The sequence below is a fragment of the Myotis myotis genome, unplaced genomic scaffold, assembly GCF_014108235.1.
Source record: "Myotis myotis isolate mMyoMyo1 unplaced genomic scaffold, mMyoMyo1.p scaffold_m19_p_20, whole genome shotgun sequence".
NCBI lineage: Eukaryota > Metazoa > Chordata > Mammalia > Chiroptera > Vespertilionidae > Myotis > Myotis myotis.
This window is the reverse complement of record NW_023416325.1, coordinates 21,798,827-21,817,270: the sequence shown is the minus strand read 5'-3', so window position 1 is coordinate 21,817,270 and position 18,444 is coordinate 21,798,827. Positions and strand designations below refer to the sequence as shown.

General features: G+C 43.0%; 1 protein-coding gene across 2 annotated transcripts in view; it reads right to left on the bottom strand.

Moving 5' to 3' along the window:
- Window positions 1-50: 50 nt before the first annotated feature.
- RNF10 (ring finger protein 10) overlaps window positions 51-18,444 on the bottom strand; it is a 35,291-nt gene continuing 16,897 nt past the window's right edge. For both annotated transcript variants that reach the window (XM_036354465.1, XM_036354466.1), the window contains exons 3-17: window positions 17,503-17,702; window positions 16,299-16,389; window positions 15,169-15,353; window positions 14,953-15,089; window positions 12,112-12,272; window positions 9,666-9,791; window positions 9,141-9,411; window positions 8,810-8,943; window positions 7,002-7,119; window positions 6,677-6,778; window positions 5,778-5,933; window positions 3,133-3,233; window positions 1,871-1,928; window positions 1,617-1,775; window positions 51-1,016 (exon numbers count right to left, since the gene is read on the bottom strand). In XM_036354465.1, coding sequence (XP_036210358.1) covers window positions 940-1,016; window positions 1,617-1,775; window positions 1,871-1,928; window positions 3,133-3,233; window positions 5,778-5,933; window positions 6,677-6,778; window positions 7,002-7,119; window positions 8,810-8,943; window positions 9,141-9,411; window positions 9,666-9,791; window positions 12,112-12,272; window positions 14,953-15,089; window positions 15,169-15,353; window positions 16,299-16,389; window positions 17,503-17,702 — 2,076 coding nt within the window. In that variant the 3' untranslated portion in view covers window positions 51-939. The remainder of the gene's footprint in view (window positions 1,017-1,616; window positions 1,776-1,870; window positions 1,929-3,132; window positions 3,234-5,777; window positions 5,934-6,676; window positions 6,779-7,001; window positions 7,120-8,809; window positions 8,944-9,140; window positions 9,412-9,665; window positions 9,792-12,111; window positions 12,273-14,952; window positions 15,090-15,168; window positions 15,354-16,298; window positions 16,390-17,502; window positions 17,703-18,444) is intronic.

Here is an 18,444-nt window from a genome sequence, read left to right as displayed (position 1 = left end):
CCTCTCTCTAAAAACTCAATGAATTAAAAAAATAAAACAGAAAGCTCACATTGCTTGTGCAGGTAATTTATTGCAACTGTTTGCCTTCACATTCTGTTAGACCTAGAGGTTACTTTATTAAGCAGCAAAAGAAGTCACATCACTCAAATTTAGCTCAAACCAAGGCATAAGGCTACTCTAGACAACAGAGGCAGTGGGCAGCCCTGCCGCTTTCAGACCTGTCCTGCTCCACCTCCAGGTGTGCTGGACGCCTGCTCCTACAACTCGGGCTACTGTCACTTTAAACAACTTTGATTTAAAGGTTGGAAGGTCCTAAGGCTACCTTTAGTGAGTTATGTCTTTCCTTGCCAAACAGAAGCCATGTGGAAGAGGCAAAACCCTCCATCATACATGCAAGTGCAGCCTAGGTCTAGCCCCAGAGCCTGGCCATGTCAGACGAAAAACTGCAATTCGAGCTGAGTATCCTAAATCCATTTTATTCCATCCCTCTGTTTCTTCAGAGGACTGGACAGACAGAAGAGATTCAACTACTTTTAAGACTCACTGAAAGGTGCTGAAACCAGGATGCCCTGGCACATGACGTCAGAGCACAATAGTGCTATTTAACACTGTTCTGGGCTGCTTTTCCAAGGGATGTTGAAGGGACTTGTTCATTTAAGGTTGAGAAAAACTAATTACACATGGTCAAAAAGACTAACCTATAACAAACTAAAAACCTTGGCAGGAAGAGATCTCATGAGTGTCAATACTTTATTTTGGTGTAAAGACGGGAAGCTGGAAAATACACTGTATTTAAAATCTTGGTTCCCCCTCATATTGTGGAAACCCCCTCCCCCCAGAACTAATCTGTTCAAACTCAGATACTTAAAAATTACAGCAGCAAAACAAAAGCACGGAAAAAAAGAAAACCAGCTGGAGAAGTAGCCTGGGCCGGTAGTGTCACTTGGTGTGGACGACTGAGGTGCTGAACAGGAGCTTCTGTTTCTGTTTTTTTCTTTTCTTTCCTCCTCTCTCTTCTAAATGGAAACAGAAAGAGAACTTAGCTTAGAATGCCACCCCTTGTCCCCTGGCCAGTTTTCATTACTGAGAGTGACAATGGCAGCTAAGTATACAGGTTCTGGAATCAGAATGCCTGTATTCAAATACCAGTCCTTGCATACTCTTTGTTTTTGGACAAGTCTCTTTATCTCCCTAGAACTGTTTGACCTGTAACAGAGTTATACCTATTTAATGTGGCTAACGGGAGAGTAAAATTGGCACAATGCCAGGCGCACACAGGAAGCACACCATAATGTCATTCTCTAATCATGAACGTCAGGGGGTGGGCTTCGAGCCCAGTTTCTGCATCTATGAGCCACCCTTTACCAGCTCAGGATTCCAAAATCTACTCTCCACTGCTGTGTCTTAGAAGCGAAATAACAGTTCCTCATAACGTCATATCCAGGCCTCAAGAATGAATCTGAGGTGGCAAAAGGTGCTATATGACACCTAATGGAATGTTAGCTGCCACGAGGAGGTGAGCCTAAGGGCTCAGGGAAAGGCCCGGCTGGTGAGTGCCATCTGCCACAGGCCCTGGGCGGGAAGGACACCCTGTGCTGAGCACCCCCAGCCTTTACCAGAGAGGGCATCTGAAGTAGCGGGCGTGTCCAGTTTCATGAAGGCTGCTTCGATAGCTTGGCTGAAGGAATTCTGGAAACTGGGCACAGGAACACGGTCCGAGTTATCACTCTCCCCATCACTGTCCACGGTGGCAGGAGGGACTAAGCTATTTTCATCTAAAAAACAACCAGTGTTACAATTCTAGGAACTCTAGAGACTTATATCTTCTGCAAAGGGAAAAACCGCCCTTCACCAGGAGGGCCATCCTCACCTTTCTTTGGAATAGTTTTGGGCCACACATCTGCTTTTGCTTTTCCAACTCTCAGCATCTGCCAAAGTGGGAAAGGGGGGGGGGGGGGGAAGAAATCTAATGATTTGCTGAATAATGAGAACACTGATTCTCCCTCAACTACTCTTAGCCTCTCTCCTTGGTACGTCTACAATAATATCTGAGACTAAATCTATGAACTTCCCTCTTAAAGCCTTCTGTGGACAGAACACAGACTCAGAACCTAGACACAGAACCTAGAGACAGAACATGGCAAAAGATCCTGGACAGAAACTGGCAACAGAACCTAGAGACAGAACCTAGCGAGAGAACCTGGCTGAAGATCCTAGAGACAGAACCTGGATAGAACATGGCAAGAGAACCTGACTAGAACCTGGTGACTGAACCTGGCTGGAGAACCTGGCAAGAGAACATGGCAAGAGAACATGGACACAGAACCTGGCTGGAGATCCTAACCAGAACTTCGCTGGAGATCCTGACTAGAACTTGGCTAGAGATCCTGGCTAGGCTGCTGATCAACCGAACGCTGTCTCCGTGTCATTCCTTCTTCGCCGACTCTGTCTACACCTTTGGGAACCCCTGGACCTGCTGGGGTTGGACCCCAGCATACAGCCAGGGTTTAGATGTGGCAGAGCCAGGTCAAGAAGCAAAACCAGCCTAGTTCCTAGGCCCCGTCTTCCTGACAGGCCCATGAATTATTCATTCTGACTTTGGACTAGAGAAACACTGATACATACATTCACATTCATGTTCAAAAACTGATGTCCTCCAGCCAAAGGCCTATTTGGCTGTTTGCGTGGACAGTTTCCCTTTGCAATGGCTCTGATCTAGAAAGTCTGCGTCAAGTGAACCACTAGGTTAGTGTTTCTGACTTGAGCAATGTGTGAAACTCTGGGATAGAAAATAGAAAATAAAAATGTGCTACTGATTTGAACTACTTTTCAAAGAATGCATCTGTAAAACCTATGAATAGACAATTTTAGTTATAACCTCTTCATACTTATAGTTTTTACATATGCAATGATAGAACCCAGAGCAAATTTTAAAATTATATTAAAACAGAACTATGAAAACCTAAAAAAAAAAAAAAAGAAAGAAAGAAAGCCTTCTGTGATTATCAGAATCAGTGCAACATTAGCCTATGAGCCCCCCCCCGCTCCCCCCAAACAGAGTGGTTTCCAGAAAGAGCAAGCAGTGGAGTTTGTGTTAAATATCCTTGGCTGCTTCCCAAGCACAGGACTTACCTGGGCAAACGAAGGGAAGGGAGAGTCTTCCTCCAGGCTCCCGATGCAGAGTGAAGGACTGCCCTGGCTCGCAGTGGGTGACACAGGGGTCAGCAGAAAGTCTGAAAGGGAACCACACACCTGATTATATGAGTCAAGTTCCAAAGAGCTAGTGTCTTAACAAGAGTGAAGAGATGAACCCTGAATCAGGTATGGATAGTTACCAATCTCAACTCAAAAAGCAAACTTTGACCCAATTTCCACTCTGCCATATTCTCAAAAAGCCAAGAACAAGGCCTTCTATCCATACCAGTGATCAGTAGAGAAATGTTTTGCGTTTACAATAACACTAGAAGGTCTGGCAGAATCTATTCCCACAGTAAAAGACCTTTCCACATCAGCTGACTCTCAAGGACTAGGTTTGGTCTGTCATGACTTGGTTTTATGTAGATGAAAACACTTCAAGGAAAAGCTATAAAATGGAATCAGGTCAGCTTTTATGTTCCAGTCAGCAGATGTCTAAGACTTGGGAATATTCAGTTAGAATCCAAACACACACATCAACAAATCCCGAATAAAGATGCCAGCTTTCTCCTGATACTCCCCCGGGAACAGTCTTCCCCATCCTTTGACCTTAGGTTGAACGTTTCCCACAGATCAGGTCTACCCGCTGCCCTGATCACTACCCGGGGAAGAAGCCTATTCACTCTCCCACTAGCAGGCCCTTCCCCCGCCAGCCAGAGCTGTTCTATTTCTAGGACCATCCAACTGCTCTTGCTCAAATACCTTCAGAAAAACTAGTATGTGAAAACACAATCTTTATATCACATATAACGTGGTTGAAAGTCTGCTGTATTCCTTTGTATAACAGCTCTCTTCTTAAATATGCTCTTCAGAGCATCATGGTCATGTAGCCCTCAAGATCAGCCCAGGTTCTAATCCCAGTCCCAGCCACTAACTAAGGCCCTGCCTTAACCTTAGGCTCCTAATCAATGATAGCCATATCATCAAAGGGTAACCAAGAGTTTTAAATATTATGATCTTGGACATTTTGTTTAAAATACCTGATAGAGAAATAAAATTTAAGTATCACAATATCTGCCAGGTGGATGAAGATCAGAAATGATAGCTCTCTGAAATGATAGCAACTCTTTCTTACGTGTTTAATTTCATAACACAGTAATACATTCTACAGGAGGGAAAAAAATATTTTTTAAAGGCTAAAGGCAATCTCTCAATCCTGGTCTCACTCCCTAGAGTGGAACACGATTACCTGTTTGGAATATAATCACCCCACTATTTTTCTATACACTTAGACATACAAACCCATAACATGTTTTGCGTGTTTTTCTTTAAACCCACAAATGGTATCATGTTCTGTTTGTTCTAAAAGTTCCTTTTATCCTACAGGTCTACCCATTACTTCATGAAGAGAGTTATTTCTTTCTTCCTTAGGTGTAAAGTACAGTGTTTCAAAGTATAAATACTATAATTTAGCCATTTACTTATCAGTACACTTTGTAAACTATTTCACCCCACAAACACACCTGCTATCTATATATATAAAAGGCTAAGATGCTAAATGTGTCTGAATGTCTGACCGGTTGCTATGGTGTGCACTAACTACCCACTAACCACCCACTAACCACCCGGGGCAGACACAGGAGCTGCCATGACCCACACTGGCCATTTACAGAGAAGCGGTACCATGGACCTGGCGCCAACAATGCGACACTTGGCTTCCCCCAAGTGGGACATAGGTCCTGCCACCACCCCAGAGTGACTGCCCATCAAATCGCAGCCAACACTGCCGAGACCCCATGGCACAAAATGAGGCCTACAGCCCAGCCCAGAAATGATTGCTGTGGGTGCCGGGTAATGACGTCACATAGCAACACCCGGCTTCCTCTCCCTAGCAACTAGCCTCCTTGGAGTTTCTTCAGCCCAGAAATAGGACTTGCTCTATAACCAGGTGTAAACATTTCACACTTTAACCAAAAATCTGTGAAGCATTTTCCCCGTATCTCATCTCATTTGATCCTCACAGAAGTCCTGGCGAAGGTAGATAGGAAACTCAGTGGAATTCTATTTTCTTTTCATTAGCCGGAAAACAGATTTAGAAAGCTTAGAAACTTGACCTGTCTGAAGAGAAGTAAGAAATGATGGACCTTGAAATGACTTCAGGTTTTCTCACTGTGCAGAATATAGTCAAACACTGCTACAGTTAAATATTTTACCCTTTGTTCTCCCTGCATGATCTACAATAATAATCTGCTTCGTGCTGATACTGCTGTGTTGCTGACAATTACCTGCAAGAAGTTGAGGTGCTTCACTGGGCTGGAAAAAGTTTAGCTACATCAGAAAGCAGGTCTAATTAAGCAAGTTTATTCTACATCTATAAAAGGCCAAGTTGACTTGCACATGTGCCATATATATAAAGCTCTCGCTGGCGCCAATGGTACACGTGTGTTTCAACCTGACTGTCGATGGTGAATTTGGTTGACACTTCTATTACAGAGAAAGGGCGAATAGCAATATTAAAATATTTCTTCTAATTAATTTCCTTTCAATGTGCACAAATTCATGCACCAGGCCACTAGTTTATTATAAACAATGCTACAGGGAAACACTTGTACCTTCATTCTTTACATCCCAACTTTATTTACCTGCTTGGGAACCTGGACTTCTGCTAAGAGGAGACATGGAGAAAGCCCCATGGCCCTCAGTGCTGGTGGGACCCAAAGCAGAATCAGAGGAGCAAGTATAGGAATTGAAGGCAGGAAACTGCTGTAGATTCTCCAGGGGAATGTGGACTTCTGGGTCTGCAAAGGAAAAGATGAGAAAGGTAGGCCCATTTACAGATTTCCTCAAAAGAATTTTTAAATATTTTTTTTTATTTCAGAGAGGAAGGGGGAGAGACAGAAACATCAATGATGAGAATTGTTGATTGGCTGCCTCCTGCATGCCCCTACTGGGGATCGAGCCCACAACCTGGCTTGTGCCCTGACCGAAATAGAACCATGACCTCCTGATTCATAGGTCAACGCTCAACTACTGAGCCACACTAGCTGGGCATATTTCCTCAAATCTTTTTCAACAGTTGAGGACTCCCCCAGGGGAGCAGGATCTAAGCATGTCAAACTCATAGCCCGCTGGCCACAAGTTTGACATGCTTGATAGATGTTTCAAAACCTACATTTATAACACTCCTTAGCGAGTCAAAGGTGAGGTCAATGATCCACCCAGAGAACACATGGGACAATTAATCCCAGCATTCAGCAGATCTCTAATTCTCTCCCACACCAGGTTTTCTCACCCACTATACCAAGGATGAATTTAATCTTACTCCTTACTATATGCTATGCACTTTGACCCAAATTAACTCATTTAATTCTCAAATAAGCCTATGAAGGAGGTACTCTCACACTTCACACTTAAGAATTGAAGAGAACAAGTGGCAGAGCTGGAATAAGAACCCAAGCAGTCTGGCTCCGGGGCTTGGGCACTGAGCCTCTGGACATGACGCACAGCTGTATTAGTCAATGATGAGAGTCAGTGAACTTACACTTGCCCTGTTTCTTGTTCTCTTCCATCTCAATCCTACGCTCTCGACGGCGCTCCTCCCGAGCCTTCTTCTGGCGTTGACGCTTCCTCTTCTCAATGTCATCTGTGGGTTGGTCAGATTATGAGGCAGATCCAAGACAACCTGGCCATTCCTTCCTCCTAGTTGACTAGTACCTAAGGCCCGACTGGATTGGATGAATAGATGGAGTGTATCAGGAGCTTCTGAGACTCTTGACACCGCTCCTGAAGTCCTCCCACACTGGGTGTCTAGTAACAGGAATCCCTGAACTTCACTATGACGAGAAGCAAAGTTGGGGCACTCTTACCTGAGAATATCTCTAGGGTTTCCTTAGAGACCACAGGGGGCTGCAGAGCCAGTTCACAGATGCTGAACTCACAGGTGAGGGGCAAGTGAGAGAGATATCTATGACGCTGTCGAACATCCTACAGTGGAAAAGGGACCAACACTCAACTAAGACCAGGCCTTACTCTGTAGACAGAAAATCCCATCCTAGACATCCAACAGTCTACACACACTCACAGTCAGCACTGGGGCTCATAGAGTAGTCCTCACAGAAAGTGTCAATTAAGCTACAGTAAGGTAGACTAAGCAACCAAGAACGGTATTTTTGGTTTGTGCTGCAAATGAATAAACGGAGCCTGGCAATAAATTATCTAAAGCTGATCGGCTGTTTCTATTTTCTGGGGTCCATGTCTCAGGGGAGAGAATAAGGAAAATAAAAAGAGTAACTTGTCAAAAATCTGGGAGCCACTGACAGAATTAATGATAAGTAGGTAGATACATAAAGCAGATTGCCCCATGGCATGAAGGTCAGCCTAAAACAGTAAAAATGAAGCCCATCAACTTAAATTTAATTTTGTTTCCTTTTTCTGCAAGTTTTATGGAAAGTTTATAGTACCCCAAGAGTCTAGGCTTATAAAAAAATTTCAGATCAATACAGAAATAACTCTCAATGGGCAAATTTCACATATGTAAATTATCAGGCAATTAACTCATAGATGTATAACCCAAAAATGCATTTTGAATTTGCATAAACTAGCTTTTCAAAAGTCCTAAAGGACTTTTCATTTTCTTGGATATTTCCCCTAAGCAATAAGGAGAAACAAAAAAACAAACTCATCTTGAATGAAAGTAGGAGACAGCTATATTCCCAAACCACAGTAAGTAACCTGTGAAGCAGAGCACTACTTGACTTAACAGAACCTAGCATCTAAATTTTTTTTTAAATAAATTTTTATTGATTTCAGAGATGAAGGGAGAGGAAAAGACAGAAACATCAATAAGAGAGAATCATCGACCGGCTGCCTCCTGCATGCCCCCTACTGGGGATCGAGCCCGCAACCCAGGCATGTGCCCTTGACTGGAATCGAACCAGGGACCCTTCAGTCCGCAGGCCGATGTTCTATCCACTGAGCCAAACCAGCTAGGGCTAGCATTTAACTTTAAAAGGTAGCACCATTGACCTGGCCACATAGCTCAGTTGATTAGAGCATCAATATGGGTTCGATCCCTGGTCAGGGCACATATAAAAATCAACCACTGAACACATAATTAAATGAAACAACAAATAGATATGTGTGTGTGTGTGTCTCTCTCCCTTCCTCTCTTAAAAAAAAAAAAAAGGTAGCACCATTTAACTTTTTAAAGATCCATGGGTACCATCACCAACGAAAACAGACTTAAAAAATACAAAAAAACCCTGGTGGATGTGGCTCAGTGGGTTGGGCATCGTCTCATGCACCAAAAGGTTGCTGGTCTGGTTCTTGTAAGGGCACGTGCCTGGGTTACAGGATTGATCCCCAGTAGGGGGAGTGCAGGAGGCAGCCAATCCATGTTTCACTATCATATTGATGTTTCTCTGTCCCTTCCTCTCTTAAAAAAAAAAAAAAGGAAATCTTGGGGACTCTTTCCTTCTCCCCACGTGGGAGTCTGTACTTGTTCTTTAATAAATTTCCACCTCTGCTATACAAAAGAAAATAAATCTAAAAAAAAAAAAAGAAAGAAAGAAAACTAAAAGGCCTTGAAGATTTGTGAACTTGGGTTGAGTGGGCCCAGCTCAAAGACATGAGGTTACTGATGCTCCCCGACCCTCCACCCCTAAGAAGACCTTACCTCAGACATGGAGTACCCAGCGATCTCCACCACCACTGCTGAGATCTTCTCGGGGCTCTGCTCCAGGCTGCCATACTCCCGCACGAGGCAGCGCACATTCACAGGGTGCAGGAACATGTACTGCCCATCCTCCGCTGAAGACAAGTGGCTCTATCACACAATGGTCTTGGCCAGTCCTCAAGATGGGTCCCTCCTTATAGCTAGGTCTGTCTCTCCCGCCCCAAGCCGGAAGGCCAAAGAGACCTAGTGGCGATGCCTCCTTCTGCTCAGTTAGGTCCTCTCTCTGAAATATGTCTGTTGCAACCCAGCCCTCCTCCTCAGGGCCCCTCACCTTGGTAAAAGTAGTAACAAGGAGAGCTGCTCAGGGGTGTGAAGCCTGAGGTGGGTTCCTGATGGCTGGACTCAGTACTAATGGTACCCTCTCCAAGATTGTCATCTGCTAACTCCAAGTCATCACAAGCCTCTGGACAACCCTTCAGATCAGGCTCCGGTTGATCTGCTTCCTCCTCTTCTACCAGAGGGAGACCAAGAGGACGAGAAGAGCCCAGAGAACAAACTTCGGTGGTTTCTTCATCAAAAGCAGACAGGTACTCTAGCACTCCCTGTTGGGACAAATTCTAGGTCAACAGAAAGTACACCTGGCAAAGGTAGGCATAGGAACCAAGTCCTCTGGATGTTTACCTTAGCTGACACATCACTGATGTAACACCCCTGGGGAAAGAACTAATAAGCATCCAGAAAAGACTCATGGTTTCTTCTTCATCCAAGAAAGCTTGGATCTCACACAGTGCCTACCAGCTCAACAGCAGGACTTGAGGAATGGCAGCCATTTAGTTGGGAGCACGGACACACTAACCTTCCTGGGTGGAAAAATAGACTCCTTCGCCAAGGGAGCCATCAGCACCAGTTGTTCCAGAGCAGCCACCACGCCAGTGACCTCCCCTCTGCTTTCAGCCAATCCTGAAAGAGCCTCTTCCCGAGTCTAGATCACCAGAGAGAAGACAGGAGAAAGCTGTTTCCAGAAACACACTTAAGATGAAGGGCAAGGGCTTTCAATGGCCTCTCTCAATAGGAAGAGAAGTTAAAAGGCAGCCCAGCTGGTTTGGCTCAGTGGATAGAGCGTTGGACTGCAGACTGGAAGGACCCAAGTTTGATTCCAGTCAAGGACACATGCACGGGTTGTGAACGCAATCCCCAATAGGGGGTGTGCAGGAAGTGGCCAATCAATGATTCTCTGTCATCACTGACATTTCTATCTCCCTCTCCCTCTCCCTTCCTCTCTGAAATCAATAAAAATGTATGTATTTTTTAAAAAGGTAACAAGACCCACGCTGGCCAGGTAGCTCAGTTGGTTAGAGTGTAGTCCCGATATGCAAAGGCTGTGGTTTGATCCCCAGTCAGGGCACACACAAGAAGTAACCAATGAATGCATAAATAAGTGGAATAATAAATCAATGTTCCTCTCTCTCTCTAATAAAATAAAATAAAAAGATAAATTAATAGCCCAAGTGTGGCTCAGTGGTTGAATGTCGACCTATGTAAACCAGGAGGTCTCCATTCCAGGTCAGAGCACATGCCAAGGTTGCAGACTCGATCCCCAGTAAGGGGCGTGCAGGAGGCAGCTAATCAATGATTCTCACTCATCACTGATGTTTCTATCTCTCTCTTCTTCCTCTTCCTTCCTCTCTAAAAGCAATAAAAATACATTTTAAAAGTTTTTTAAAAAGTTAATAAAAATCAAGCAATGAATGCATAAATAAGTGGAACAACAAATCAATGTTTCTCTCTCCCCCTTCCTCTCTAAAAATCAATAAGACCCAATGGGTCTTATTGTCTTTAAAATTTTTTTAAATTGATTTTTAGAGAGGAAAGGTTCCTAGATTCTTGGCCTTTAAGGGAAACAAAGCCAAAAGCATCTGGTACTCAAACAGGATGGTATTCTGCTTAGAGTTTCTGACAATGAAAACACTACACAAAAGCTTCCTCAACAGAAATCCAAGAACACAATACTAGTTTTTACAAACATGGCTGAGAGAGCCCCAGCACCCCCAGCACAGGAGGCAAGCAGGGTTTGGCCAACCCCTACCTCCATGTAGACAGCTCTACTTCTATGTACCTTTTCTTTACCTGAAATGCATGTGGACAAATGCTCTGTACTGTAGAAAGTAAAAATTAAGTACATGTAGTAGGATCCTGCCCAAAGACGACTTAGAAGTCAGAGAGACAGGAATTCAAATACCAGATTCACCTCTTATTAGTGAGGTATCTTCAAACAAATTACCTAATCCATGATTCCATTTCATCTGGGAAACAGGATAATTGTGTCTATCATGCCAGAATATGAAGCTTAAGTGAGATAACTTCTTTTTTAATCCTCACCTGAGAATATGTTTTTAATTGATTCTTAGGGAGAAAGAGAAAAAATTAATTGGTTGCTTCCCATATGCCCCCCAACCAGGAATCGAACTCACAACCTAGGTAAGTGCCCTGACCAGGCATTGAACTCGCAACCTTTGTGGTGCACGGGATGATGCTCCAACCAACTGAGCCACCAGGTCAGTGCTGAGATAAATTTAAGTACAGTACCTACTGAATCAGTCTCTCAGGGTATAGTAGCCCAACAACCAGTGATTCTGATGCTTGTTAAAGCTTAAGAATCCCTGTTGCAGCCCTAGCTGGTTTGGCTCAGTGGATAGAGCGTCAGCCTGCGGATGGAAGGGTCTCAGGTTCAACTCATCAAGGGGACATGCCTAGGTTGCTGGCTCGATCCCCAGTAGTGGGAGTTCATGAGGCAGCCAATCAATGGTTCTCATCATTGATGTTTCTCTCTCTCTCCCCCTCTCCCTTCCTCTTTAAAATCAATAAAGGTATTAAAAAAAAAAAAAAAAAGAATCCCTGTTGCAGAGGATACAATACATAGGAAATTCTTTATTTGGGTAATTTTCTTGCTGCTCCAAAATCCTCAGCAGATATTGCTAGGGCCTGCTGGATAGGGCATAATACTTTCTCCATAATGTCCCTCAAATAAAACATCTCTAAAAATAAATCCAAGTGTTTTTCTAGAATACAAAAAGCATACCTTGCTGAACTAAGAACATAGCTAACCTCACAAACTCCAGTGTCTCAATGAGTTATAAGGTCATTATGACAAGTTCCTTTCAGCTGCAGAGAGTGCCTAAAATCCACTTTGCCCTTCCCTTCCAGAGCCAATCAGCCTTTTTAGTCATTTCCTGCTTTATCTTAAATGTGGGGCTGAAGTAACTTACGCCCACCATCCAGTCAGTTTCCAGGGCACCTCTCACCTTGAGCTCCTGGATGGCTGCCTCAATAAAGCAGGACTCGGGACTGTGCTTCTCCTCTGCCAGCTGCTGTTCCAGCGCCACTTTCTCCTCCTGGACCACCCGGCGCAGCACCTGCTCCTTGGAGGCCAGCAGCAACTTGGAGTACTGGCTGTGCTGTTCATCTACAAGAGAGCCAGCAGGTCACAAGCCTGCACCACTCAAGCTCACAACCACACGGCTACACAGAAACTGTCACACACATCTGTCTTCTAAGGTGAAGTAATTTAGCATAATTTCCCCAAAATAATTTAATAATGACCTTAATATAAGGTTTATAACTCTGACCCCATCATATGAGAAATCTTTCCTAAGAAACTCAAAGATGCAGTAAAAATTTAGTCAAAGAGAATTTTGCAGACAGTACATGAGAAAAACGATGATGCCAGACCAGAATAAATCTTTTGGGGGTACCTCTGGGTAAAAGGATTATAAATGATTTATTGCCTTTACTTCTCCATATTTTCAGTACTTTTTTTAAAAATATTTTTTTATTGATTTTACAGAGAGGAAGGGAGATAGAGAGTTGGAAACATCAATCAGCTGCCTCCTGCACACCCCCAAGGGGATCAAGCTTGAAACCAAGGTACATACCCTTTTCCAAAATTGAGCCCAGGACCCTTCAATCCGAGGGGTCCACTGAGCCAAACAGGGTAGGGCTTTATTTTCAGTACTACTGAAAAAGTTTAAAACCATGTTATCTTTTGAGAAACTCTTAAAATGCCCCGTGTTTTCCCCTTTCCATCCTAGTACCTGCCCAGAGAAAACCATTTACAAATTTGTATATGTATCCTTCAAATCTTTTATATACATTTATATACTCATGTTCAGCCCTGGCCAGTGTGGCTCAATTGGTTGAGCGTCATCCCATGCACCGAGAAGTCACCACTTAGATTCCCAGTCATGGCACATGCCTGGGTTGCAGGCTCAATCCCCAGTAGGGGGCATATGGGAGGCAGCCTATGGAGATTTCTCTCTCTCATTGATGTTCCTCTCCTGCACCCTTTCTCCTTCTAAAAAAAAAGAAAATCAATACACACACACACACTCATATTTATAAAAAATAAATATTTTCCAAAAACAATAAATTATACATTTTGTTTTGGTTTTTCATTCAATGTCTTAAAATTTTTCAAAATATTTTCCCCCAAAATATTAACACAGAGATCTATCCCATTTTTACCTCCTGTATAGTGTTCCATAGTATTATATATTCTGACAAGTTCCTTGTGGAACATTTAGGTTATTGCCAATTTCGTGGTTACAAAATAAATTCTTATACACACTCCTTGATACAAATTATTCTTTATTATATTTAAGTATAAATGCTGGATTTGGGATTGTGCATATTTTAAATACTACTGAATCCCTACCCCCAAAGGCTGTTATTAATTTATACTCCTACCAAGAACAAGAATACCCCTGCCAATAACTGGTGTTGCCAATGTCTTTTTTTTTTTTTTTAATCACCCAAATAGGGATTTAGATTTGCATGACTCTTAGCAAAGTTAAATCTGTGTAGATATTTAGACATTACTTAAATAACATTTCCTGGGAAAAGTCTGGTCATATGCCTAGCGCATTCTTCTACCAGGTTGTTAATCTTCTTTATAGAACACCTTTCTGTTCTGGACTTTAATCTCTAGCTTTGAATGTGTAAATTTTCCTCTAGTCTATTTATCACCTGTTGACTTTGAGGAAATCTTTTCAGGTTACAAACTTACTAATCTTTTCTTTTTTATTAACTTTACTTGGGTAACACTGGTTACTAACATTATATAAATTTCAGGCGTACACTATAATTCGACATCTGTGTACTTTATTGTGTGCTCACCGCCTGAAGTCTAGTCTGTCACCATAGCTGACCCTGTTCACCCACCTCCTCCCCACCCCAATCTTTTCTTTTATAGCATCTATGGTTTCAGCCTGATTCAAAAATCCATATATATCTTAGGATTTATAAAGATATTGTCCTATATTTTCTTTTAAAGGTTTTGGATGTTTACATTTAGTTCTTTAATCCATCAGGGATTGATTTTATGAATGGTATGAGATTTACTTTTATCCTTTTTTTCCCCTTAATCCTCACCTGAGGATATTTTTCCATTGATCTGAGTGAGGGGAAAGGAGGGAGGAGAGGAGAGAGAGAAAAAAACATCAATGTGAGAGACACACATCGATTGGTAAGCTCCTACATGCGCCCGACCAGGGCCAAGGATCAAGCGTGCAACTGAGGAACATGCTCTTGACCGTGCATTGAAACCATGACCCCTCGGTCCACGGGCCGACCAGCTAGGGCTACTTTTATCCTTTTTTCCATAAAAGGAGTCAATTGTTTCAATACCATCTATTGAGAAAGCATTTTAGCCCAAAACTGAAATGCCACTTTAATGTTCATTTCTACAGGGAATATAACCCCTTAGACTTTCCCCTCCGTAAGCACTTGTCACACTCTATTATACCCCAATTGCCTGCCTACCAGTCTGTCTCGTCTCTCAGACTGGGTCCCTTGATTAACGGGTACCAAGAATGGCTAATTGGAATCCCCAAGATTGGGCACAGTGCCAGATACTATTCAACAAAGTCTTGTAAAATAAGAATTAAAGTATATATAACTGAACCAAACTTGAAACCAAGTTAAGCCACTCTCTGCAAATGCCACCCTAACCTACTAGAATCCTATGACTAATCTGGAAATGCTAGAAACTGCATACCCAAAGGCTAAATTCTGGACAGTAGAAAGATATTCACTAGCCTTAAAGAATGTACCCAAGTTAATTTGCCCCCAAAATTAACTGAACTCACCTCCTAGATGAATAGGATGGTCTACATTCATCCATTTGGATTTGGGCAAGGCCACCAACACACCTTTCTCCCTCTTCATCAGCTGCATTGTAATGGTATCACCAACAACATACTGACGAGACTCTGTGGCAACAACACTGTAATATGGACATTCAGATGTAGCAGGGCAAGGAGTTAGCAAACTGGGGTCTAATCTAGTAAATATCTCCATCTCACCTCTTGAGATCCTTCTTATGCACAGAACTGTAACAGATGGGACATTTACTCCAGGTCTTCTCGCTCAGTGAAAGATAGTGCAGGATGCATGCCCAGCAGAAGATGTGTCCACAACGGGTTATCTTGGCTGCAGTAGGTGGATATAGGCATATTGGGCAAGATGGCACTTCATGGCTACAAATACGCTGAAACAAAATGCCACAAGTTACACAAGTCGCACTGCTTTCAGAACTGACTAGGGATTATCAAAGTTAAAGCCTCTCCTCTCCCATCCCCATACATCTCTACTCAACACACCTTCATAAAATTGTAACATTTAATATAATAAAACAACTACATAACAGGTTATCTTGAGGGTTCTATAGCAAAGGGGGGGGGGGAAATGACAGAAATCAACATATGATCCCATTTACAAAAAAAGATTTATAGGTACACGTCCATACATAAAGGCACAAAAAGGGCTTAGAAGTAATGTACCAGTAATTTCCAACAGGAGTCAATGAGACTTGCATTTTCTATGAATCTCTATTTTTTAAACCAGTGCATATAAAACATGTTTCACAGGCTTCATGTCATTCTCAGATGACTTTATGAATTTGCACAGTAATGGGAGTCCAGGCTTTGGGACCTACCGTTCTGAAAGGTATTTTACATCATAAAACCTAGGAGCGGCAAGGGGATACCCAGAGCTCATTTCAATGGAAAACATATGTAGCAGCGGCTTGGACAGAAGTACATCTGTGTGGCTCATTCACTGGCCACAAGGCTGAGGCCGGACTTGATATTGGTCACTACAAACGACTACCAATGAAGCCATGTCCATGTAATGAGTCTACTCTGGGTCAGGAGGGTAACCAGAGCTCCTCACGTTAGGTAGTAGATAGGACTGCTTTTATACCTTCAGCTCAGAGCCCTCCAACTCGCCAGTCTTGCAAGTCAGTTCCAATCAGAGAGCCCAAAATGAACTCCAGGAGAAACCAGGCCTGATCTCTGGGCAATGTCTCCGTAATGCCAGAAGAAAAGGCATCAGCAGGGGACCCAGCCAACAGCTGCTATGTCACCACAGACCCAGTCCCTTTCTTTAGTTCTCTCCCCCACTAACAGCTTATAAGCTGAGTTGAGCTACTCACCACTTGTTCCACAAAGTCCCAATTGACTAAGGTATCAGGATCAGCAAAATGAACTGTGTAGTCTTGGTCTTCAGACACCACAAACTGGCAACTAGAAATAGGAAGGAAGACAAGGAAACGCAGACTGTCAGAATTCACCAACAAGCCCTCAGCAGAAATCAAATGCAGCCCATTAGCAGCCATGGTTTCTAAAGCACTGAACTCAGTTCTGAGCCCTGGCTCTGGAGAGAATCCAAAGACTCAGCAGGTAGGAGTCTAAATCCATCAACTGCTTCCAAGCCCAGCCAAGCTGCCTATTAGCCTCCCCGGACTAAAACTAATCCGTACTGTGACTCCATCAACCAGCAGGAAGCCAGAATTGCTCCCTCACCCCGAGAAAGCCGGGAACATAGCTAATCTTCCATGCAGTAGAAAAGGCTGTTCTCACTCAAATCACCTGAGCACTGTTTAGGTAAAGCACTAAATGGTTACTTCGGTCTAGACCAGTGGTTCTCAACCTTGGCTGCACATTAGAATCACCTGGGAATCTTTTTAAAATTCTGATTTCTGGGCCTCATCCTCCGGAAATTCTGCTAAAATTAAATAATGCTTTAGTATCATGATGAGTTTGTAAAAAGATTTGCTTTGGAATTGAACCCAGATTTGAATCTTGTTTTGGCCCTTGGGCTTGGGTAATTTACCTAACTACTTTGAGATTCAGCGTCTCTGTAAAGGAGTAGAGATTACTTAAGGGAGAGTTGAATGACAAGTTTGAGTGGTTGGCATATATTTGCCGATTCCTTTTCTCTTTTTGTGTGGTGTTCTAATGTAAGATTTAACCTTGGATCTAGACCAGTGGTTCTCAACCTTGGCTGCGCATTAGAATCACCTGGTAAATTACCCAAGCCCAAGGGCCAAAACAAGATTCAAATCTGGGTTCAATTCCAAAGCAAATCTTTTTACAAACTCATCATGATACTAAAGCATTATTTAATTTTAGCATTTATTTATTCACTTACTTTTAAGCACCAAGAGCATTCACTTGGAAAATGGGTTTTTTAACACTAGCCAGAAGAAGAAAAAGAAAACAGGAAAAAGAAAAAAGAAAAAAAGAACCAGATCCAGCCCCTCTCTGCCTCTCTCCCGCAAGTTTAAAAGAGGTTTCTTCTCAACACATCTGCCCAAGGCTCAATTTCACTTTCCTCCTAAGGGCAGCCATACTCACTTGGCCTGTAAAAACAGCTCCTTGTTAAAAGGCTTATGCCCCCACTTGTTCCTTCTTCCCCAGCTGCCATGTCCACTGCCTTCAAAGTGACCTGCCTGGCCACGTGGTTCAAAAGTGAAATTCAACAAGTGGTTCAGGTTGATCTTCTTTGGACCAGAGAACTGGGCAGGGCTAAACTCTGCCCGTTGAGCCTCTGCTACCTAAAGAGAATGAAAATGAATCAGAGTATTTTGATTAGAATGACGCCGATTTACAGCAGAAACCAGCACAACACCTCTTTCTATGACTTAAACAAAACATGGGCGTAAAGTACACAATCTTTCTAGGAGGTGGTAATGCAAACGTCTACCCAAAGTCTAAGTGGAGGGGAAAAAGAGCCTTTAACATGCAATTACTTAAACTGTGTAGTCTGTCCTAAGTGGCAATTAACCATTAAATGACAAAATGAATTCCTCTAGTTATCTTGAAGCACAAAGATTACTGGATTAATCTTTTGACAGTCCATAGGACTCCTACACCTTCACTCTTGTTAGTTACTTGTTCTCTGGTGTGTTCCTGGAAAAATCAAGTCTGTGGAACTACACTCTGGAAGCGGCTAGCAGGCAGCTGTTAATTACCATAGGCTTCAGGATCCTGCCAGAGACCTCCTACCTAAGACACACATTGCTATTCATGGTTAATTAAAACTAACAGAATTAGCCCTAACTGGTTTGGCTCAGTGGACAGAGCGTCAGCCTGCGGACTGAAGGGTCCCAGGTTCAATTCCAGTCAAGGTCACATGCCTGTGGTGTGGGCTCGATCCCCCAGTGTGGGGTGTGCAGGAAGCAGCTGATCAATGATTCCCGCTCATCATTGATGTTTCTATCTCTCTCTCCCTCTCCCTTCCTCTCTGAAATCAATAAAAAATAAATTTTAAAAAACCGACAGAATTAGAACATGTAG